General features: G+C 43.3%; 4 protein-coding genes and 1 non-coding gene across 5 annotated transcripts; 4 read left to right on the top strand and 1 right to left on the bottom strand.

Annotated features, from left to right (window-relative positions):
• Positions 1 to 2,091: 2,091 nt before the first annotated feature.
• On the bottom strand, positions 2,092 to 4,736 carry LOC121620835 (galectin-2-like). Its single transcript, XM_041957063.1, has 5 exons — positions 4,675 to 4,736; positions 3,057 to 3,138; positions 2,789 to 2,868; positions 2,394 to 2,565; positions 2,092 to 2,238 (listed from the first exon to the last, which is right to left on the bottom strand). Exons 1-5 carry the CDS (start codon positions 4,692 to 4,694, stop codon positions 2,092 to 2,094), a joined length of 501 nt encoding a protein of 166 aa, XP_041812997.1. The 5' UTR covers positions 4,695 to 4,736.
• pick1 (protein interacting with prkca 1) lies at positions 4,313 to 10,663 on the top strand. The gene is made up of 13 exons (XM_041957062.1): positions 4,313 to 4,448; positions 4,982 to 5,055; positions 5,214 to 5,325; positions 5,500 to 5,628; positions 6,519 to 6,585; positions 6,753 to 6,842; positions 6,925 to 6,978; positions 7,197 to 7,259; positions 7,403 to 7,536; positions 7,740 to 7,832; positions 7,970 to 8,020; positions 8,141 to 8,285; positions 8,878 to 10,663. Exons 2-13 carry the CDS (start codon positions 5,015 to 5,017, stop codon positions 9,141 to 9,143), a joined length of 1,245 nt encoding a protein of 414 aa, XP_041812996.1. The 5' UTR covers positions 4,313 to 4,448; positions 4,982 to 5,014; the 3' UTR covers positions 9,144 to 10,663.
• A 164-nt stretch (positions 10,664 to 10,827) lies between these two features.
• trnar-ccu lies at positions 10,828 to 10,900 on the top strand. Its single transcript has one exon. It is a non-coding gene; the product is annotated as a tRNA-Arg (tRNA).
• A 184-nt stretch (positions 10,901 to 11,084) lies between these two features.
• Positions 11,085 to 17,364, top strand: plbd1a (phospholipase B domain containing 1a). Its single transcript, XM_041957455.1, has 11 exons — positions 11,085 to 11,262; positions 11,874 to 12,096; positions 12,423 to 12,506; positions 12,933 to 13,074; positions 13,751 to 13,891; positions 14,427 to 14,571; positions 14,726 to 14,926; positions 15,685 to 15,825; positions 15,911 to 16,096; positions 16,320 to 16,426; positions 16,542 to 17,364. The coding sequence occupies exons 1-11, from the start codon at positions 11,193 to 11,195 to the stop codon at positions 16,716 to 16,718; spliced, it is 1,617 nt and encodes a 538-aa protein (XP_041813389.1). The 5' UTR covers positions 11,085 to 11,192; the 3' UTR covers positions 16,719 to 17,364.
• A 349-nt stretch (positions 17,365 to 17,713) lies between these two features.
• Positions 17,714 to 21,526, top strand: LOC121621391. Its single transcript, XM_041957835.1, has 3 exons — positions 17,714 to 18,055; positions 19,034 to 19,216; positions 20,882 to 21,526. The coding sequence occupies exons 1-3, from the start codon at positions 17,953 to 17,955 to the stop codon at positions 21,199 to 21,201; spliced, it is 606 nt and encodes a 201-aa protein (XP_041813769.1). The 5' UTR covers positions 17,714 to 17,952; the 3' UTR covers positions 21,202 to 21,526.
• The last annotated feature ends 125 nt before the right edge of the window (positions 21,527 to 21,651 follow it).

The raw sequence follows: 21,651 nt of genomic DNA, 5'->3' as shown, positions 1-21,651 counted from the left end.
CTGCCAATTACCTGTTGCCTATCTGGAGATTCAATGAAGTTACAGCCTCTGGGCCATATATGTAAAATGCTCACTGCACTTCACCCAATTTAGAGATGCACATGATCTCCATGCACATGTTTGATAAACCCAAAGGAATTCTACATACAAACATCAAATGTCAGTTTTTGAACATATAAAATATTCTGGGCGAGGCTTAAAAGCCCAGAATGATCAGTCTAACAACACCACTCGGTGCTTGTGCTTGTTGTCGTCTAAAGCTTTTGGTTTGGATTCAAAACTATCATCAGGAGCAGTTTAAATTAAAACCAAAAGCTTGAGGCTGGAAATCAAAACTGAAAGCTTGAGACTGCATCAATGCATCTGTCCTCATCTGCACCTATTTTTATATGTGTTAAATATAAGTGGATCTCCTAGATACTTAGTATCTTGTAAGTAATAACAAATACAGCAGCTGTTTCTGCACAAGCAACAGGTGTTCGGTGTTCAGCGTCAGCACAGCAATATGTGCGTCCATAATGTGACCTCTAAAGCTCTTTCACTTTCACTTTTATCATCTCTGATTCAGAAGTAATGTGCACGAAGATATTCTCGGCTCTTCATTCCAGTCATATCAGGTTAGTTCAGAGCAGGTGGGAGGGGGTCTGATCTCAAATATAAGATCTATGAAGCTCATGCATCTCTGCAGAAACAGCCAAAGTGGCGGCAGACCGACTGGTCCAGATACCCAGAGCTGGCTGCGGAACTGATGGTGTCAGGACACCCGATGGAGCTGATGGATGGCGATGCAGGTCACGTGCCTGTAACGTGGATCTCTAGTCTTTTAAATGAAGTCATCATGATCCTGGGCAACAAATGTACTGTGTAAATGTACACAGTCAATGAATCTGAACTACAGGCAAGTAAAATCTGCTTTATTCAAACTAACACTGAAAGGCCCAGCCTGTAAGATTTCGGTGAATATAAGAAATGGAATATAATAAAAATAAGAACTGTTGTGTTTTCGTTACCTTAGAAGGAGCTCTTTATATCTTCAGAGGGACTCCACAGAGTCCGCCATGTTTCTACAGTAGCCCAGAAGGGACAAACCAAACACTGGCTTTGAATATTCTTTTTTTAGGTTGTGCAGACCACTGCAAAATAATGCAAAGCAGCACTTGTGGATAAATCCTATGAAACTTGTGAAAGTGACACTAACGCTGAAGTTTTCGTTACATTAGGGTCACTGTTTTCCAAAGCAACACCAATTTGCTGAGGTCAGAGGAGCTTTTAAAGGTGGAGATGCGGTCAGGGGTTGCTGCTGGAAGCTACCTCTTGTTCTGGGTTTTACTCCACTGTCATCACATGGTGGTCTCTGGACAGGCGGTGCTGAGTATCTGCAGTGGAGGCGCTCCTCGCACGCTCTCCCCTCTGAAAGTCATGTATGTGTCGCCTGTCTGTATGTTGTAAGTCTCTACACTATTGAACATATTAAAGAGCATGTCAAAGATGACTGAAACACATGTTTCTGAGGTATTTGAAGTGTTCGGGTGTTTATCTCATTTCAAACAATCAGTTTTGTTGTTTTTGTGCAGAATCTTGCTGTGCCTTCTGTATCTTCACTTCTTCTTTAAAATAAACCAGAACCACAGTGGATTTACACTTGCCAGGCTTGTCATTGAATTTTGGTTCAAACACTGGCTTCTCATGCCACTCCTGCAATGTGCCAGTCCTCGCTCCCACTTACACCTGCTGCTACTGTTTTCAGACCTCAGCAAAAACATCAAATGACGGCAGCAGTAATCTGATTACAGATGGTAGAGATACATTTGATGCAGTGCAGTGCCAGCTTACAGGAGCAATCTCAATAGAGTCAGTGTCACTGATGCTGGGAAGTATTTCTTCAACAACAACCAATCAAAGACAACAAAACCGGATCATTTAGATTGAAACATTTTATATCCTTGTGGACAACGGGACATTTTTCAATAAAGATACATTTCCAAAGTACTGAAGATCTACATCTCTTCATGCTTAATATTTCTCACAATAACTGACCAAGTCTCGGCTTTAACCAAACACAGCATGTGCGTGTTACAGCAGCTGCGTCTCTTAGCAGATCTTGAGGGAGGTCAGTTTGAAGTCCCCTGCGATCTTGATGTAGCTGATGACATCCATGCTGTCACGGTTGGGAAACTGGACTTCCTGTCCATCCGGAAGCTCCACTTCAAACATGTCTCCAGTCAGCTTCAACACAATCTAGGACAGAAAAGATCAAATATTTTCATTTTTAGGAGAAAATCTTTTAGATCCATCCAAAAAAAAAAAAAAAAAATCCTAGCTAAACCTTCCAGATTTTTTTTTCCTTCCACAAAATACACACATCTTGACTTCCTTAAGTGAAGCTCTCTCACCTTGACATCTGTGCCCCTCTGCAGGGGGTTGTGTATGTCCCGCTTCTCATCTCCCCAACAACCAGCGCTCTTTGAGTTGCAAACGAGAACAGCTCCGTCAGCGTCGTCATGGAAGCGAGGGTTAAAGTGCAGTGCCAGGTCGTCCGCATCGGAGCCGAGGTCGATCTGGAACCTGAGTGGATCAGAGATCATACAGTTACAGCACAGTAGTCTTAATAACGAGATGTTTGCAGAGCTTAGAACACATATAACCACCAGGCTATTTATATAGTATATATAAGTCAATTTTATTTGTTTTTCAATTCACCAGAGTACATCTGCACAGATAGCACTTTATTATTCTATTCAGTTCAGAGGCTAATCTGAAATAAATACAATGTGTTTGGTTCTCTTACCTGTCAGCATCATGCAGAACTGTCCCCTTTACTTTCAGCTGATCTCCAGCCCTCAGACTCACATTCTTCAGCTCAAGTTGCTGAGAAACGCAGTTGTGCAGTTCAGGGTTTCAAAGAATTTCATGAGAAAATTAAGGTTACTGTCCGCCATGATGGCAGCAGGCTTGTGAGCCATCAGATATTTATATCTGCCAGGTATTTTTATTCAGCAAATTGCAAATCCACGATCTATTCCTGTGCAGCAAAGAAGCAAAGCAGTTTAACTCACCATGCTCATTTTGACTGGACAGTCCTGCAGCAAATGGAAGGTGTAGGATGGTGGTCTCGGCACACAGGCACAGCCCCCTGTCCTGGAAGACAACCAGACTGTGGTGTTTCTCCTGATTTATGGTGTAAAGCACAAAAAGTTCAGCGACAGGACTTTAAACAGTTACCATGTGGCTCCTTTATCATCATGTTAATCAGCCAGCCTACTCAGTGCAGAGGCCCTGCACTGTTTAATCACTGCTGTTCAACTCAGTTTGCCATATAAGATTAATTACCTCCTTGATGATGGCTGTGACTGCGGCGCAGTGAAGTATTTAAACAACCTACTCTGCCAGGAGCTAGTTAAATATTTTTAGATTGGGTACATTGAGGAGGGTCTGCAAGTCATTATTGATGACACTGGAGCAAAAGCACGTGAATAATGAGTTGAAGAAGATAGACATGTTTGACCTTTAAAATACAATATATACATGATTAGTGTTGATACTAGTTATTTTAAGCTGTCTGCTGATGCCACTCTCTCGCCTCTTTATGCTGCCCTGACCACCACAGCTCCATGTCATTTTCAGTGACCATCTGACAGGAAACTCAAGGAGGAACCTCCTATAGCGTTTTTGTACAACCTACTGTTATGGCAAAGGGGAAAAATATCAAATAAAAATTGCCAATAGCTATAACTTTAATTAATCTTCTCCAACAGTGTCCCCAATACGCCAGCTTCTGCCATTCAGGCATCATGCTCTCATACAGGTTAGCGTACAATCTGGTGTAACTCTTACTTGTTTTCATTATTTCATTCAGCTATAAGGTATCAGCTGTTACAGTGCGGAAAAGCCAAGTCGGCTCGGCTGCCCTCCAGTGGTTACAGTCTAGAACTGCATCACATTAAATCCATCAAGTCAGCGTCAATGGCGAGAGGCAGCTGATGCCAGACGTGAGTTGTTTTTCAGTAGTCTCGTTACCAATGCTTAAGTTACTTACTACGCTAGTATCAATAGTCCTATAGTTTGCTAGCATTGACGGCATGACTCACTTTGAGCACCGGGGGCAGTAAAAACACTTGATTATAAGTACGTTGGCAACTTCTTAAGAAGGCAAGCTTTGTGTTGGTTGATAACGAAGTGGGCATCAATACATTTTGTCGGTATAAATGGCTGAAGTTATCACGCTGAGGTGTTTCTATCTGTGCCCGCTAGAAAACAAACATGATGATACTAGTCTAACAACTTCCGCTATGTTACCGGAAATGACAAAATAATGTAAACAGAACTGCTGTCACTGGATCCAGAAATAAAGACAATATCTACCAAACGAAGCGGTTTTAAAAGATATTTTGCTTTTTATGCACATCGAGGGACATTTCTATGAGAAACTGGTGAATATTCTAATAAAGGTAAATCGTTTACGGCGTATTAACGGTTCTTATCAAGCGAAATTTCCTATTCCACCTGCCAATTAGCCTACAGTAGCTAAGTTAGCAGCTAGCTAATAAGCAAGAATTAGCAAGCAATTTTCTTGCTGTTGGCTTCCGTCACTACAAAACAATTAACATTAGTTGTTTTTGCCTCACAGGTGGATGTATTTAGTTTAACTGTCACACATAAACGTATTTAACTGACCGACATCGGGTAGTTAGCATGCACCGCAAGTTACCAGCTGTTTGCTGCAGCAGCTAGCGTCCTCTGGCTGCCTGCAGAGCTCTGAAATGACTGGGATGAGGCGAGCGGAGCTGCAAGCCTCCTCAGTTTTGTCCTGCTTTATTTTGATCACCATTCACACTGATAGATACAGCATTTCTCAAATGAAAGACTTAGCTCACTCTAAATCACTTTTTATTTCATCAGACCTCAAGGGCTGCTGAAATATCCTGAAAACTCTTGATATTTCCGTCTTCATGATATGATATTTTGTTATGATCGCTCGCAGGTTTTCCAGGGACAGGAGTGACACCGTCCTGCGATGTTCGCAGACATGGACTATGAATTGGAGGAGGACAAACTGTGAGTTACAGTTTTTCTTTTTATGATCTGCACCATTCAGTTATCTGTTTTGTAGTAAAACAAGGACTTTGTATTATAATGCTATACTTCTTAAAGCTGTCCAAAATCAGGATCAACAAATGGCAAAAATCTCAGTGTATCTTGTTTCTGCTCGACAGGGGGATACCAACAGTACCTGGTACTGTGTGTCTGAAGAAAGACACTAATAACCTTATTGGGATCAGCATTGGTGGTGGGGCACAGTACTGTCCTTGTCTCTACATTGTCCAGGTTAGTACAAACTCTGTTTATGAATCTGTCACAGAACATTTCCACCAAGTACGTAATGTAAGAGCAGAACATATATTTAATGCCTTTGTTAAGCATCAACGTGATACAGTAGCGGTGCAGCATTTGATCAAGTCAGAGGGGTACCTTTTTAATGTGGTTTCTGTTGTCTCTCAGGTCTTTGATAACACCCCAGCCGCTCTGGATGGGACACTGGCAGCAGGCGATGAAATCACAGGCGTGAATGGGAAACCAGTCAAGGGGAAGACTAAAGTGGAAGTGGCCAAGATGATTCAAGCTGTCCAGGTACACAAATGCCAGGAATTAATTCACAGTCGTGAACAACACCAGGTTCAAATGGCTAATTATTTACCTCCTCTACATTCTGTGGATACACAGTCTGGATTTGAACCACTGCTGTGCAGTCTTCTCTGTCAGTGATTTAAGCAGTTAATGACTAAGATAGAATATTAAACCCAGCCACCTGCCAAATGAAGGTTGTTTTGCTTTGTGGCTGGTGGGTTTGTTTTGTCCTCAAATCTGTCCCTCTCTTGTTGGTGTCCTATCGGTCTGACAGTTGAAAATTACATAAACTAAACTACACTCCCACTGTCTGTAAAGAATTTAAAAGAAATGAACCACATATGGACGTGGATAGAAACATGCAAAAGGAAATAACACGTACTCACATATTAGTGTCCGGCTGTGGCTGCAGGTTGATCAGTGAATAGTCCAACAGTTTAATAGTTATGCATGCGAACCCGCCACCAGACTGTGGAGAAGAGGGACTTTGCTGGCTTGCTCAGCTCTGCTAAACAGGTCAGGACAATAGCCCGTCGCATGTGGCATAACGTCACCGATGAAGAGTGGCCGTGTTGTTTTTGGCGTCCATTGTTCACACCAAAAATTCCATGACTTCCTGTATGATGGATGAAAGACAGGGTTCTCCGTGGGATTTAAGGGATTACATTGACTTGTTCATTCTCTGCAAATACTGCATGCATGAAGCGGGAAAAGTTAACACACTATTAATTCTACCACATGGACTAGGATAATGCTTTGTAATTTAGTTGTTAATTTTAGAGTTTTATACAGTTAAATAAATGAAAGGCAGAGTGCCTTTCTAGAATTTGTCTTCTTTTAAGTATATACATGATTTTTTTGTTGTGTGTTTGTGTCTCTTCGTGTTTTCTCAGGGAGAAGCAACAATCCACTACAACAAACTGCAGGCAGACCCGAAACAGGGGAAGTCTCTGGATATAGGTATATCCTCCGCTCGACACACACTCACTATTAGTCCTGATTCATTGTTTGTTTATCTCACTCTATATGTGAGATAAACTCTCTCTCTATATGTTACTCTATATGTATTATAATGTTAGGCCAGTTGTCTGCGGTGTCCATTTAAACACATGTCCTGTGTGTTTCAGTGCTGAAAAAAGTCAAACATCGGCTGGTAGAGAATATGAGCTCCGGCACAGCAGATGCTCTCGGACTCAGCAGAGCTATTCTCTGCAACGGTGAGATTATTATTATGATTATCTGAGTTGATTTTAAGGTAGATATGGAGCTCTGCTCATGTGGATTCATTTCACTTTGCAGATGGACTCGTCAAAAGACTGGAAGAGCTGGAGAAAACGGCAGAGCTCTACAAAGGTAAATGATGGTCCATTTACAAAAGCAGCCTTCAGTAAACTTACACGAAAGCGTTGGAGTTTAGTTTGATAACTGACAATCACCACCAGCTGTGTTTGGTGAAGCGGTAATCACTGAAATGAGGTGACTGGCGATCTGATGTTTTGATTAGTGAGGCCATGTGAATGCTCCCTTGTTTGCTCTCTTCAGTGTCTCATCACTCCTCTGTTTGCTTGTAGGACTGATGGAGCACACAAAGAGGCTGCTGCGAGCTTTCTTTGAGCTCTCTCAAACTCACAGAGGTGAGCTCCTTTCATCAAAATCAGATCTTAGATTAAAGGCTTACTAATTTGTTTGCTGAACTAGATAGTCATCATAGATCTCAACTGATCTCAGCGTCAGTGTCTGATATAACTCACTGGTGTCGGAAAATGTGCCCTTTCAGCGTTTGGGGATGTGTTTTCTGTCATCGGGGTACGAGAGCCCCAAGCTGCCGCCAGCGAGGCTTTTGTGAAGTTTGCTGATGCTCACCGCAACATTGAGAAATATGGCATTCAGCTGCTGAAGACCATCAAACCTGTGAGTACAGAAAAATAGTTTTTAATTGTTACCATAGTCGACTTGAAAGACTTTGCTTTTTTGGTTTAGTTATATTTAATCAAACATCATTAATGGAAGTACAGAACACACACTTGTTTATGTTGTGTGTCTGTCATGTGTGGACCTCATGACACGGCCGCTGTGTCTGACTTCATGTCAAACATCATATCTTCGTTGTGCAGATGCTCCACGATCTGAACACCTACCTTCACAAAGCCATTCCAGACACGAAGCTCACCATCCGCAAGTACCTGGATGTAAAGTTTGAGTATCTGGTGAGGAGGCAGCACGCTGTGCTTGTTTTTTAGTGCTATGTACTGCACAGTGCCATCACCTGTTAGCCTGTTAGCCTGTTGCAATATGTTCACTTTGGGTCAGCAGGAAAGCAACATGAATTCCTTGTGTCTTTCAGTCGTACTGCCTGAAGGTGAAGGAAATGGATGATGAAGAGTACAGCAGTATTGTGAGTTGTCACTTGAACTCTATTATAAGGAAAAAACAACATTTACAGGTTGCAAACAGTGTCGCATTCTTCTTGTACTGGTATGATGTGAAGCAGTGAATAATACGCATCCTCCTGCAGGCCATGGGCGAGCCCCTGTATCGTGTCAGCACCGGTAACTATGAGTACCGCCTGGTGCTGCGCTGCCGGCAGGAGGCTCGAGCCCGCTTCGCCAAAATGAGGAAGGACGTTCTGGAGAAGATAGAGCTGCTCGATCAGAAACATGGTCTGTTCTTCTTCTTTCTTTTTCAGCTGTTTTCTTCCCCATGTGCTCACTCTGTGTAAACTGGCACTGGTGATATGCTGCCTTTGCGTATATCTGATCAGTTTCTCTGTGTCCAAGTAGACTGTAGCTCACAGGTCTAAATGCAGAGGAAATCAGGTTGAAATCAGGCTCACATCGTCATCTGGTGGTTAAATCAGGATGCGAGAGATGAAGGGCTGGGACAGTAAAAATGCCACACTTGAGACACAGAAGAGAGATCAACCGAGTGTCCACTGTTTTAATGAGAAATGTTTCAAAACTAAAGACATGCTTCGATGTTTTTTTTTTCATGCAAAGTATATTTTAACAGTGTGATTTTCACTTTGTATCAGTGATTATCGTAATAATATGCTAACCCAGGTTTGGCCAAGATAATCCTCGTGTGATATTTCATATTAATACATGACTTGAGAGGCCATAATGCTTAGAATTGAATCGTGCATTCTCAGGATTGAGTGAGCAAAAGTGCGCAAACAAACAGTGTAAAGATATGGAGCAGAAATAAAGTCATGCAAAAATCAATTATTTTCCCTCTTGTCTTGTTCACCTGCAGTCCAGGACATCGTGTTCCAGCTGCAGCGCTTCGTCTCGGGCATGTCGCATTACTATGACGAGTGCTACGCCGTCCTGAAGGAGGCCGACGTCTTCCCCATCGAAGTGGACCTCTCCCGCACCATGATCAACTACAGCAGCCAGTCGCTCTCCTCCTATGCTGGAGATGAGGAGGACGAGGAGGAGGGAAGAGGAGGAGAGGAAGGAGGAAGCAGCGCAGGCATACAAGCAGAGAACGGCGCTGAGAAACTGATCGATGACGAATGAGAGTGTGTGCGTGTGTGGATGACACTAATGTCACAAAAGTGGAAAAACTACTGAAAATTGATGCTGTATGTTGGTGTTTCGGTGGCGTTTCCTTGCCGGGATTCTCTAAAATCAGCAGCTTTGTTATTATTTTACTGTAAAAAAATGTTGACTGCCAGCTTTGATGTTTCTCTCCTCCACAATTAAGGTCATTGCTTAATGGTGGAGAGAGACACAACTAACAGAAGTCACCTTTATTTTGATCTGAATGTTGTGGATGGGTTTTAATGTGGCAGAGTGGGGATTATATGCATACATGGTGTGCCTTCTTAGCTCTTAATGAAGTTTAATGGCTGTGTGTCAGTGTGTGTATTCTGATTGAGTTGATATGTACTTTTTTCTGTGCTACGAACTTGTCATGTTTTGGACAGGCATTTATTTAGCTACTTAAAATGTTATTTGATGGATAAATGTGGACTGCGTGAAGGTGTTTTTTTGGCCTGCAGTTGACGATCATTTTCCTTATCAATTAATCTACTGATTATGTTCACGATTAATCGAAAAATGCTCATTAATCATCAATTTCCCAGACCCCAAAGTGATCAGCTGACCAAAAACAGGCCAAAACCCAAAGACTCTTTGTTTTCTATCATAAATGACAAAGGAAAGCAGCAAATCTTTACATTTAAGAAGCTTGAACCAGCAAATCAGTTATCAAAATGACTATTAATTTTCTTCCGAACCTATTGATCAACTCATCATTGCAGCTCTAGTGTTGTTGAAGATGATGACAGACACCCTCATGTAGCTATTACACTCCTTTCATTCCTTGTTTCTTTTTCTTTTTCTTAGTTAGTTGTCCCACGAGGGAGGGCTCGCATTTGATACACAAAATCTTGTTCTGTTTTTTAAGATCGATTTAATCTGTTTCACCTGCGCATGTGTGCTTCAGGTTAAAAGGTGTTATTTTCTTGTCACAGTGGCCTGCATTGCTCGCTTCCCCTCAGCAGCATGTTTTTTCACCCCAGCAGTCTGGCAGTGTTTGTGTGGAGGATGAGGAAGCTAATGGACACACACAGCCTCACAGAGCTTTACCACTGTGTGGAAACAGTTAGAAAAATGCATGTTAATAGGTATGTACAAAGGGAAAGCTTGTAAAAACTCTGGTTGTATTGTCATTCCTACTTTATTTATTCTTTTTGTCTAAATATATATGTATATAAATATATAAGTTTTATTGAGCCAGATTGATACTATATTATAGAAAATATATTTATTGTCTTAGGGGATGACATGATTTACTGTAGGAACATTCACTTGGGGGCAGCATCACATCAGACCACGCTGTCCAGCAGTCAGTGAATAGACTGAAAAACATTTTTTCGTGTATTTTGTTTTTCTGCAGAACTGGAATGTAATGAACCAGAAGGACTTACTGTATGTTGTTTTTTCTTCAGTTCATAGACACCTTCAGTGTACTGGCTAAAATGATTATTTCAATGATTATTATATTGACTATGATATTAAAAAATTACCACAAAATGGAAATGAAGTGTTTGGTCTATACTAGAAGGACATATCGGTCCATCGGTAACATGCAATTGTGCAACCACAATAAGCAACATTTAGAAACTAGAATAACGTGATGTGAGAGAATAACTATTCAGCTATAAAATTCTACGTGATGACGTAGGGATGTTGCGCAGCCCCAGTGGCCTAATGGATAAGGCACTGGCCTCCTAAGCCAGGGATTGTGGGTTCGAGTCCCATCTGGGGTGAAAGATTTTTGTTCCCTATTGTTACGAAAAAATAAACAAAGATAAGCTGCTACAATCATACGCTAAATTCGGCACTGTTCCCTCCATCGGGTGATTGTACTTCGTGTTGTTCCCCTTTCCTTCGGTCCGCAGCCAATCAGGAAGAAGCCAATCCGTTCCTTTGACACTTAGATTTCCCCGGACTTTCCCTCCGCCACATGACAACTGATTTCTTCTTCGCCACAGCCACCGCCGTCTGATCCGTGTCTCTTTTCTGCTCTTCACATTAGCTTTAAACTGCATTTCCACAGTCATGCATTCAGTGAAGAATATGTATGTCTTTCTCTTGTTTGTTGTGGCTACGACCTTCGCCTCTGCTGATAGTAAGTAGGTCGACTTCATGTGAATCACGAGTGGTTGTATAATGATCTAATGGATTTACTTCTCAGTATTTAAACAAATAGTGTTTGGCTGTAAACGTGCATGCTGTTCTGTATGCTTTTTACTCACACTCTGCGTCAGCTGCTGTGATTTAAGGTGTGTGGGAGAGGACAGTTTGAGTCGAGCGTGTTAAGTTTACCTAAACATAAACTCGTGAGGGCTCCTACTTCTAAAACCATTTGGTTTTAACTTTCAGTCTTATCTTAAATTCGTCAAGTCATAGTAACATAAGCGTTTATAGAAACGTTTGCATGAATAAAAGATAAGAAATACAGTTTTTAGTAAATGGGATATAGTCTTGTGACCCCTAGGTAGATGTCATCTGTCACTCACGCGAAAAAAAAAACATTAAAAATGCAATGCATTGTATAGATGCACCAATATACTGTCATTTAATCAGTATATGCAAATATCAATATGAAAAACATAGGACATAGCCCTAACTTTATTGTCTTTAACAGCCATCCACCTACTTAACTGTTGGCTGTGCAGCAGGTCTTGTATAGCCATTTTGTTACGTTCATGTCCTCTTACTGCAATGGTATCTTCTCAGAGATGACAGCAGCCACATTGTACTGGGACCCCCAACACAAGACCGTCCTGCTGAAGGAGGGGGTGCTGGAGACGAACGGAGATGCATACGGGTACCTGAACGACACCCTGTCCAGTACCGGGTGGAGCGTCCTAGAGATCCGTGCCGGGTACGGACAAACCCCTGAAACTGATGAGATCACTTTCTTCCTGGCCGGCTACCTCGAAGGCTTCCTCACTGCCCAGTAAGTGTCACGAATGTGCCGCCACGCTCGCCATTCCTATAGGCATCCTTACCGTTCCACAAAGAGGTCTGTTCAAGCCACACAAACATCTGATTCAAACATATACCACTAATCAAAGTGGTGATTGATTAGTCATTACGCTGATCAGTGAGCTCAGCAATGCTTCGCAGAGTCTGATCAGTGGGATGAGAAGCTCAAGGAGACACTTTGACACCTTCTGTAACACCTGAGCAATCTGTAACACCAGCCTCCCTCATGATGCACTAAAAAGTTTTTCTTATTTGAATTCCATTTATTTAGTATTCGTACGTGCTCTCCCTCCGCAGGCAGATGATGGACCACTACACCAACATGTTTCCGCAGCTGATCCACGACCCAAAGATCCTTGGCCCCGTTCAGAGTTTCATGGCGTGAGTCGGCTCTCTTCTCCTTTTCAGAATGAAAAACCACAGCGGCAGCACCACAGTCGCATGCAGTGCACAATCCGAGTCTCACTTCACGTCATCATCTTTCATATCCTCTGTCAGAGTTGTTCAGTTCAGCTCGTTCTCTGTAATGGCATTCAGCTTAATGCAGTTCACTCCTGACTAGACTGTAAAAATCATCAGTTAAAGCAGAACATAGACATTATAACTGTTGAAGTTAGAATTTCAGATTGAGAACTCTAGAAAGGTTTTGACTGGTCCATAGGGACCATATTTCTTTCCATGCATGATTCCTCAGTTTACATCTGTTTATTATCTGTGAGGCTACGTGTCTCCAGAGCTCTTGGTCATGAGCTGAAATTCTTAAAATGATGGCAACAGTGATCAGAAAATTCACTCTTGCACTTGCAGGAAGCAGGACTCGTGGACCAGAGAGCAGGTGAAACTGAACAAGAGCTCTGATCCTCTGTGGAAACACACAGGCTTCATCGTGGCCCAGATGGACGGGCTGCAAGCAGGAGTCGCAGACTGGGCCAAGAAAAAAGGGAAAAAGGTATGATGGCCCAGCATTTTCGCTCCTGTTCATACAGCCTAATGAGAGCATCTACTGTCTGTTGCATGCAGAGAAGCCATGTGTACACAGCAAAATACTACAGTAGAGGAAAAATGACCTCAAACAATGAAAAAACATGCATAAAACGTATAAATCAATGGAAATAATAGAGAAGAAACAACCAAAACTGATGAAAATCAGTCTATATGTATACTTAAAGACCATTAATGTTCGCTCCTCTGACTGGTGCACTGCTTTAAATACGGCTCTGCCAAGTTCTTATTTAAAATGAGGAACAGCTGATGTAAACCGAACTTGTGATCATATATCACATATTGTTGGTCTGAAATTTAAAGGGCCACTGGATTGTTTGCATTTTGTATGCCTTGAAGGTCAAAAGCAGATACATAGTTTAATATGTTATCATCAATAAAACTGCAAATATTACCAGTTTACCCGCTGTAAATTGGATCTACTCTATATATAATTGTTTTTTTGCTTTTAGCACCAGGTTAAAGTTGATATAAGATTATTGTTGCGATATAAAATTAAACCTGCAGCTTGCATAGTGCAGATGTGCTATTAAATGTCCAAATTTCAGTGCTTTATGAGAGAGAAGTGGAAGCAACACTACTACAACTGACCAACAGCTGTTTATCTGGTGTCCTTCCCTTAGCCGCTGTCCCTGTTTGACGTCCAGTTCCTGAATGCAGTGGGAGACCTGCTGGATCTGATCCCAGCCTTGGTCCCCGACTCCAGCCCTCGGCTCAGAGACTTCAAGCTTCCAGGGATGGGGCACTGCTCTGCACTCATCAAGGTCAGGGGTCACAACATGTTCCAGTCCTGGTGTAAAGCCTGATACACGTTCAAAAAAGGAGAAAACACTACTCTTCGTCCTGCCTTTAAAGGATGCAGAGCTTCCCATCCTCGTTTTAAAGCTCTCTGTTTGCATCAGTGAAGAATTTAGTCAGTAGATGTGGGCATTCCTCCCCTGTGACCATTTTTAACACCCACACCAGGAAAAAGGCCTTAGTGTTCCCAGAGATGCAGCGGTGTATGTAATTTCATTTGCTACATAAACAAAGAGCTCCCACACACACTTGTGTTGGTGCGTGCAGTAAGAAATAGGCCTCAGCATGAGACGCGCTGTCAGCGGATCGCTCTGTTATCCAACGTAAGAATATATTTAGCCCCACTGACAGCAGGAACATGTTTACCTTTATGTTTGTTTCAGATCTGTGAGAAAAACCGACATAGTTTTTTACCATTTTATTCACACATCCCTGTAATTGAGATAGAGCGAAAGAGCTTAAAGATGACGAGCTGCCTTTGTTTTCTGTCCTCCCCCTCAGATGCTGCCTGGCTTTGAGAACCTGCTGTTTGCCCACTCCAGCTGGTACACGTACGCCGCCACAATGCGGATCTACAAGCATTGGGATTTCCGTGTCGCCGAGCCCCACACGGCCACCGGGAAACTGTCCTTCAGCAGCTACCCTGGTACGTATGTAGCCCGGAATTCCTCAGAGGTAACGAGGAGAAATCTGAAATTACTCCAGTGTTTCCAGTTGAACGTCGTCTTTCCTGGACACATCTTCCACATGATGCTCTGCATTTGTGAAGACTTTGAGCGTCAGCTTGCCTTTCTCCCCAGGTTTCCTGGTGTCTCTGGACGACTTCTACCTCTTGGGCAGTGGTCTGATGATGACCCAGACCACCAACAACGTCTTCAACTCCTCTCTTTTTGACAGCATGACCCCCAGCAGCCTGCTGGCGTGGCAGAGGGTCAGGCTGGCTCACAGTTTGGCACATACAGGAGAGGAGTGGGCCAAAACCTTCTCCAAGTACAACTCTGGTGAGCGATTATGTATTTGTATGGCACTGAGCACAGTCACAAATTACTTTATAAGACAGCAGAAACATTAAGAGACATACAGGTGCAACATAAACCAAAGGGCCAATAATTGTTCACTAAAGACCATTTTATTTAAAGAAAATCAATAAATCTGAATGTTGAAGTACTAAATGGGTCTGTACTGCCAAGCTTTCTCCAGAGCATACCAGTGTATTAGATCGTTCATGCATTCATGTTACCTTACCTTACCAGGAAGCCATTAGAATACATTTATTTAAAAAAATACAAAATAGATATATAAATAAAGTTGCATTGACCTGATACTTAAAGGGGAATTCAACTGATTTTGCAGATCAAAGTGTGTTTATGGCTCTTGGGGAGTACTGCAGCATATGCTCAAAAAGTTGCATGGTGAGCTCCATGACGTCTCATTACTTGCCTCAAGTGATGTCACTTGAGTCGTCGCCGGTTGGGCTGGTGAGCTCGCGACACCTCTGCAGCCTCGTGCAGCTCGAGGCCACATTAGCAGCTACTAGCATACCTGGAACAAAAAAAGGCGCTGCTGTGTTGATTTTTATCCTTTTACTGTAATCATGTTTAAATCACCAAACAATTCTGGAAAATAGACAAAAGCTCCGTTGTAAGCAGCAGAGTGACGGCGAAGAAGCTTTTCAGCGCACAAAATGGTGAACTCACATCCTTTTACAGGCTTTGTTGCTTTTGCACCGCTCTTCTTCACCCACCCTCAACTCTTACAGGTACATACAACAACCAGTACATGGTGTTGGACAGGAGCAAGGTGAAGCTGGGCCACAGCGTCGAAAACGGCGCTCTGACTGTGGTGGAGCAGATCCCCGGGCTGGTGGAGTACTCCGATCAGACACAGGCTCTGCGCAGAGGTAACAACAGATCCTTTTCTTCTGTCTTCTGCGGTATTTCTTTCATTTGGACGCTTGGAGAGTTCATTTTCCTCGCTGGCTCCAGGTTACTGGCCGTCCTACAACGTTCCCTTCCACCAGAAGATCTACATGCTGAGTGGTTACGGGCAAATGTGGGAGGAGTACGGGGAGGACTTCTCCTATGATCTCTGTCCCAGAGCCAAGATCTTCCGCCGTGACCAGGCTGCAGTCAAGGACCTGGACTCATTGAAGCACATCATGAGGTCCAATGGTATGTGGCTCTGTCTCATTTTATTAGTTTACAGAATATGACCCACATTCAGCTGGTTCTCCGAATCCTCTGGAATCTGAATTTCTTATTTTTTCACATAAGATTTATAGTTTTTTTTTCCCCCCATGATGAAAGTGGCATCTGATCTGCATTTAATGTCCCAATGATGAGAACAGCGACATATTTATTGGCTGATTGACCTACTCTGTTTGCTTGTTTTCAGACTACAAGACGGATCCATACTCCAAGGATGACCCCTGCAAGTCCATCTGCTGCCGTGGCGACCTGAGGGCGGAGAGGGCGTCACCATCAGGTTGCTATGACACCAAGGTACCACCACGCTGATCTCTCACGGCAGTACCAGAGGTCACTTGGGTTTTGTAAAATCAAATGCTTTTTGGCTGAGCTCAGAGTTCCTGCGGGTCCTGTGTTGTTCTTCGTCCAGGTGACAGATTTCCTCATGGCTGGGGACTTCCGTGCGGAGGCGGTGAACGGGCCGACGACACAGGACGGACTCCCGCCGTTCGTTTGGGATAAATTCAGCAGCGTCAGCCACCAGGGTCTGCCGCAGTTCTACAACTTCACCTTCGTCAAGATGAAGCCCCTTCTCTTCGAGCCGTGAGGCGTTCGTGTGTTTGCGTGAGTGAGACGGAGGGAGACGCCTTCAGACCGAAGCTTCATGAATGATGAGAGTCAAAGGTACAATCAGGATGAGTTTTATCTTCACTGCTGCTGAAAGTTTGCAGTCGCGTCCCACCGACATGCTTTCTTCTTAAAGTCTTTTCTTCCACCTGATAAAACGCACATTGTCAAACTGCCAATCAGATTTTAAATCTGCATTTTAACACCTATACGTCTCAGGGTATGTTGGATTGGAATACAGTAGAAATTGGACGTGTTTTTGTTTTTTGTTTTTTTGTACCCGCAGCCATTTGTGCCTGGAACACTCTGATTTTATAAAATGCAGAATCAATGCACTAAATCAGCCGTCTTTAATCCTGTATTTAAATGCTTTAATGTCTTCATATATGTAAACACTACCGTCTCAGTGGTAAATGAATCAGTGCCATGTCGCACTCAGGGCTGTTGATCTCTGGTGCTGTGCTCTGCTGTGCATCTATTCCTCAAACTGTGCAGAGTAAGAATCTCTCAGGTTTGTATTTGTGTATAAGCCTCCGTTTCTTATGTAATGTGATGCGTAGCGCTGCTTTTCTGCATCACGCCGCCTTCTCATGTGTTATCTGTTTATTAAAGTTTTAACAGTTGTACCATTGCCGTCCTGAGTTCATTCTTGTCTTGGTGACTCATGGTATAGATGGTGCCAGCTGATCTTTGATCTGTGTTACCGTGCTTGTTGTGCAATATTAGTATTAATATTAAAGCACCACTTTAAACTTTCATTACATGAAGGAGGGAGGCGTGATGCATTAGATGCCTGTGGTCTCATTAGTGAATGAAAGATGGAGCTGGAGTGAAATCTGATCCACAGACATGATGGGGATCTATCAGTTAACCATGTGGAGAAACAGGAAAATGACCATGAATGACCACTCAAACAATATTCAACCCCGACTGAGGAACTTGAAGGTTAACACCTCTTTGTTATTGAAACAGAAAGACAGTAAGCTCTCTCTCTCTCTCGCTCTCTCTCTGCCCCTGGGGACACATGTAGTGATTCACCCTTTCCTATGAAATGGAGGAACTGAAACGTCTGTTAGGCACTCTGCATTCATTTCATAAATCCTCCCGTCACATCCCTCCTCTGCGTCTCGCAGTTCTCTGTTTGTGTCACAAACGCAAGTGTAGGGGAGGGTAACGCAGCAGCAGGTCTCCGCATTGCTCGCCCTGCTTCAGCCATGGCCAAGAGGGACTGTCCTGCTGGCATGCAGTGGGACATCCTCCTGAACGTCTGCGTCTCCAACAGTACGGAAACCAGACCTGAAGCTGCTCCACCAACAGGTGAGTTTCAGTGACTGCTTCTTTTTTCTTTTTTTGATCTGCCCCTGAACAGGATTGCTCGGCTTTCACCTCAAACCTCTTCGAATTAGTCTTGCTTCGGACTTGCTCTGACCTGACGTCTCTTTCTGACACTATAATGTTGATTGAAATGCTTCTCTCTAAAAACCTCGGAGATGCGTTCCATCTGACTCGCCTGTATTCACTTCCCCCTCTGTAATGCAAAGCACTCAGGTGATCCCACCTGTGTACAGCTACTAATGGACTTTAACATCCCTCTCTAGTGAAAAGTGTGTTTTTTATTCTTGTTGCTTCAGTCGAATGTTCGTGCTTCACCGTGCAGACTGATGTACGTGCAGAGTTTGACACTAGAAGCCTGTTTTCGCATTCATCTGCTGAAAGTGGAAAGTTTCTCTGTGCTCACTTAAAATCCAGTGTTACAGAGGCGGGCCTACCAGCACGATTTGTGACATCACAATTAGTTTGGAAGCCAGTCCCGGTCCAGTATTCAACTTCCACAAGTGAGATGTGGAAACCTGAAGCGTCCAGTGCTCAAACACTGAGGATGGACTTTACAGTGGAGTAGGAGACAACTTGTGTCAAACAGTTAAACTTTGAAAATGAAAAATAGTTAGATATTCGTAGAGTCTGGTGTTTTAAATGAGGGAGGAGGAGTACAAAATCCAATACCAGAAACATATTATTAGTCTCATATACATCTTGAAACATGTCTGGAGGAAATCTTTATAATCTGTGCACTGATTAGTCAAAAAAAACTAAATTTTTTTAGTTGTCTGCTGAAGGGGGCGGCCCTGAGAACCCACATTAACACCTCTTTAATGACTTTTAGGTATTATTTAACAATCGCTAATTGACTCAGATGTGACTGACATGGTCCTGACTGCAGCCCTGCTCCTTTGAGAACCAATCAGTACTAATAATGTGCTCACAAACTGTTTCTGTGTTGTCTGTTCCCCTCAGAGCCACCCCTGGCTGATGTGGTCCGGCTGAGATCCACGGCCCGCACTGCCCAGGCCAGCACAGCGATGGCGCTCAGTCCGGCTCTGTGGATCTTTGTGGTGCTGGCCACGCTGGGGTCCGTCTTGACTCTGGCTCTCTGGTTTGTCATATACAGACGGCAGAGCAGCCCCAGCAGCACCTCAGGTGAGGACAACCGACACCGGATGATACATATGAGATTATTTGAATATGTTCAGTTTTATTGTGTATGAATCACATCTTCACATAAAGGCTGACATATCCCAGCATCCTCAGCATCCTGGAAAGAGTTTGTCTTTGAGAGAGAGTTTGAGTGCCATGTACAGTAAAAAACACTTCATTCTGTCAGTATCAACATTTAAACACTGAAAGTGGTTTAACTCTCCTTATAGAAACAGCTGCTGAAATAGAATATAGTCATATTACAGTCATGTGTACTGCAGAAGGTCATATCAGACACTAGCATGTGCCAGGTGACAAAATACATCATTTAAGCCCCAGAGATAATCATTTGAGACATAATAATGGATCCTCCATGTGTTGGATATAATCTCCCTTCTCTGCCGTATTCAACCTCAGGACAGCACGTAGTTCTTGCTCATCCAGTGGTCGGCCATATCTCCTACTATAAGCAGGGGACCCGCCATGCAGAGGGGGCATGTGAGAGCAGTGTGGAGGAAGTGGGGTTGCAGGCAGGCAGGTGATGAAGTGTGACGTTCATCACAGTAGAAACTCCACAGTTTCTGTTCTCTTCTTCTCAGGCGTCCCATGGGTCAGCCCCGCTCTCTTACCAGCTATTCTGGTGTCAGCACACATCCGTTGGTTGGGCAGGACAAATTAGGCCCTCACCTGACCTTGAAAACACATAAACTGACAAAAAAGGCAAGCAGCGAGGCACTAACAGCTTCGTGAAAGAGGTGCAGCCTGGCGGACAGGAGTTACATCTCGCATCGATCAAGCCTGCTGGTGTCTGTGGGTTCTTACTTTGTGAAACATGCTGATGAAAACTCTTGAATTTAATAAAACCCTGAGAGTCAGTGACCAGCCTGCCTTTATATAAAGCAACTCCTTTAAATGCTTTATACGCTAAACATGCCAACATGATCATTTTATTCTTCTGGAGTGCGGCTCCTGCTGTCTTGACACTCGTTGAATAAAAACAAAAAGCCCTCAGGACTGAGGAGAAGCTAGACTCACTTCATCAACAGCACGCTGTTGTCCTCGCTGATTGAATTGTCCGTCAATAGACCTTTATCCACGGGCCAATCAGGAATGTGACACACTAGATCAGCAGGCCGAAGGTATTCAGCTTTGCTCGCTTAGCTGTTGTGAAACACGCTGCTGCTGCCTGACGCTTGTCTTGTCATGTTTAAAAGATCAGTCAGACGGGGCGAGGTCCAACACTTTGTGAGACACATGATTGTATAGAGGATGTTACTGCATGGGCTCAGGAACGCTGTGGAAAGCTGATGTCAGTAAACACAATGCATTTGCAAATGATTGCACTTTTTTGGATTCTGCGTTGTATATGTAAAAACAATATGGCATTCCACCTAGAAACACACTGAAACTATATGCACGGACATATAAACAACATATGACATATGCACATTTATATATTTCAATATATGACAGGAAATAGTGTTCTATAGATGTATGAATACAATAAAAACCTTCTACTGCAGGTTGTTGCCCTGAGGCAACAAAAGGAGCAGCGCTTCTGTTCAGTCTTAAGATCCTTCCTATCACACACTATGTTTATTTCAATTTGAATATTCAGGTACATTTAAATATTCAGATGAACTCATGTTACAGCTGTTTGTGTTGCAGAGGACGCAGAGCCGCAACAGGAACCTCTTCAGAAAACAGAGCCGCCTGCTGCGACCCACTCGCTGCCTTCGCTGACAAACAGTCATGCAGACGTGTTGCAGAGAGCGGCAGGGGCCCCTTCACCCTGTTCTCACCTGCACCTGGGGGACCAAAACGGCTCACAGTGGGAGGAGGGCTTCACCGCTTATGGGGACCCCATGAAGCACGCTGGGATGGAGGGGGGCAGCATGCCCGCATGCAGCACAATGAGGGAACACAGGATCCCACTTCCTGCCACAGAGCTGGGTGGCACAGCTTTAGTTACTACTAAAACTATGTAGTCTTGTGTGTGCGTGCATGTGTGTGTGTGCATATGTGTGTGCGCGCATGTGTGTGTGGCGTGTTGGGTTTTCCCCCACTTTGTAATCCAAGTTTTGGATATGTTTCTTTTCTATCATGTTTGTATGTTTTATAAATAACTGAATTTTCTACAGCTGCTTCATTTCGCCGCACTGCCTGGAAAAAGACAAGTGTAATGATGTAAATTGGTGTCCAATAATGGCCTGTAAGACTGTGTATATTTTAGTGTACTTCACTGCAATGCGTTTTTGGAAGGCAAAACGAAGAACTGCTCTGAGCCTTATTCCATATTTCAAACATCATTTAATAAAACACAAAACTAAAATCTCTACAGAAATATGCGTGATGTTCCAAAAAAGGTAGCATTGTTGTGCTGTAAAAGAAATATTTCCAGATCAGTATATAGTCTGTCTTTGCGGTGGAAAAGGCTA

The sequence above is a fragment of the Chelmon rostratus genome, chromosome 17 (genome assembly GCF_017976325.1).
Source record: "Chelmon rostratus isolate fCheRos1 chromosome 17, fCheRos1.pri, whole genome shotgun sequence".
In the NCBI taxonomy this organism is placed as follows: Eukaryota; Metazoa; Chordata; class Actinopteri; order Chaetodontiformes; family Chaetodontidae; genus Chelmon; species Chelmon rostratus.
Note: the sequence above shows the minus strand (reverse complement) of the source record. Positions and strands in the feature narration are given on the sequence as shown.

Bases quoted from the DNA above. Each gene is read 5' to 3' on its own strand.
- LOC121620835 (XM_041957063.1), bottom strand. From the start codon at position 4,694: ATGCTAACTACCCGATGTCG. The intron at 2,869-3,056 runs GTGAGTTAAACT...TGCGTTTCTCAG, and splicing joins GTCCAGTCAAAATGAGCATG to CAACTTGAGCTGAAGAATGT. The intron at 2,566-2,788 runs GTAAGAGAACCA...TGATCCACTCAG, and splicing joins GTTCTGCATGATGCTGACAG to GTTCCAGATCGACCTCGGCT.
- pick1 (XM_041957062.1), top strand. From the start codon at position 5,015: ATGTTCGCAGACATGGACTATGAATTGGAGGAGGACAAACT. The intron at 5,056-5,213 runs GTGAGTTACAGT...TCTGCTCGACAG, and splicing joins GAATTGGAGGAGGACAAACT to GGGGATACCAACAGTACCTG. The intron at 6,586-6,752 runs GTATATCCTCCG...TGTGTGTTTCAG, and splicing joins GGGGAAGTCTCTGGATATAG to TGCTGAAAAAAGTCAAACAT.
- plbd1a (XM_041957455.1), top strand. From the start codon at position 11,193: ATGCATTCAGTGAAGAATATGTATGTCTTTCTCTTGTTTGTTGTGGCT. The intron at 13,892-14,426 runs GTCAGGGGTCAC...CCTCCCCCTCAG, and splicing joins ACTGCTCTGCACTCATCAAG to ATGCTGCCTGGCTTTGAGAA. The intron at 16,097-16,319 runs GTATGTGGCTCT...GCTTGTTTTCAG, and splicing joins GCACATCATGAGGTCCAATG to ACTACAAGACGGATCCATAC.
- LOC121621391 (XM_041957835.1), top strand. From the start codon at position 17,953: ATGGCCAAGAGGGACTGTCCTGCTGGCATGCAGTGGGACATCCTCCTG. The intron at 18,056-19,033 runs GTGAGTTTCAGT...TGTTCCCCTCAG, and splicing joins TGAAGCTGCTCCACCAACAG to AGCCACCCCTGGCTGATGTG. The intron at 19,217-20,881 runs GTGAGGACAACC...TTTGTGTTGCAG, and splicing joins CAGCCCCAGCAGCACCTCAG to AGGACGCAGAGCCGCAACAG.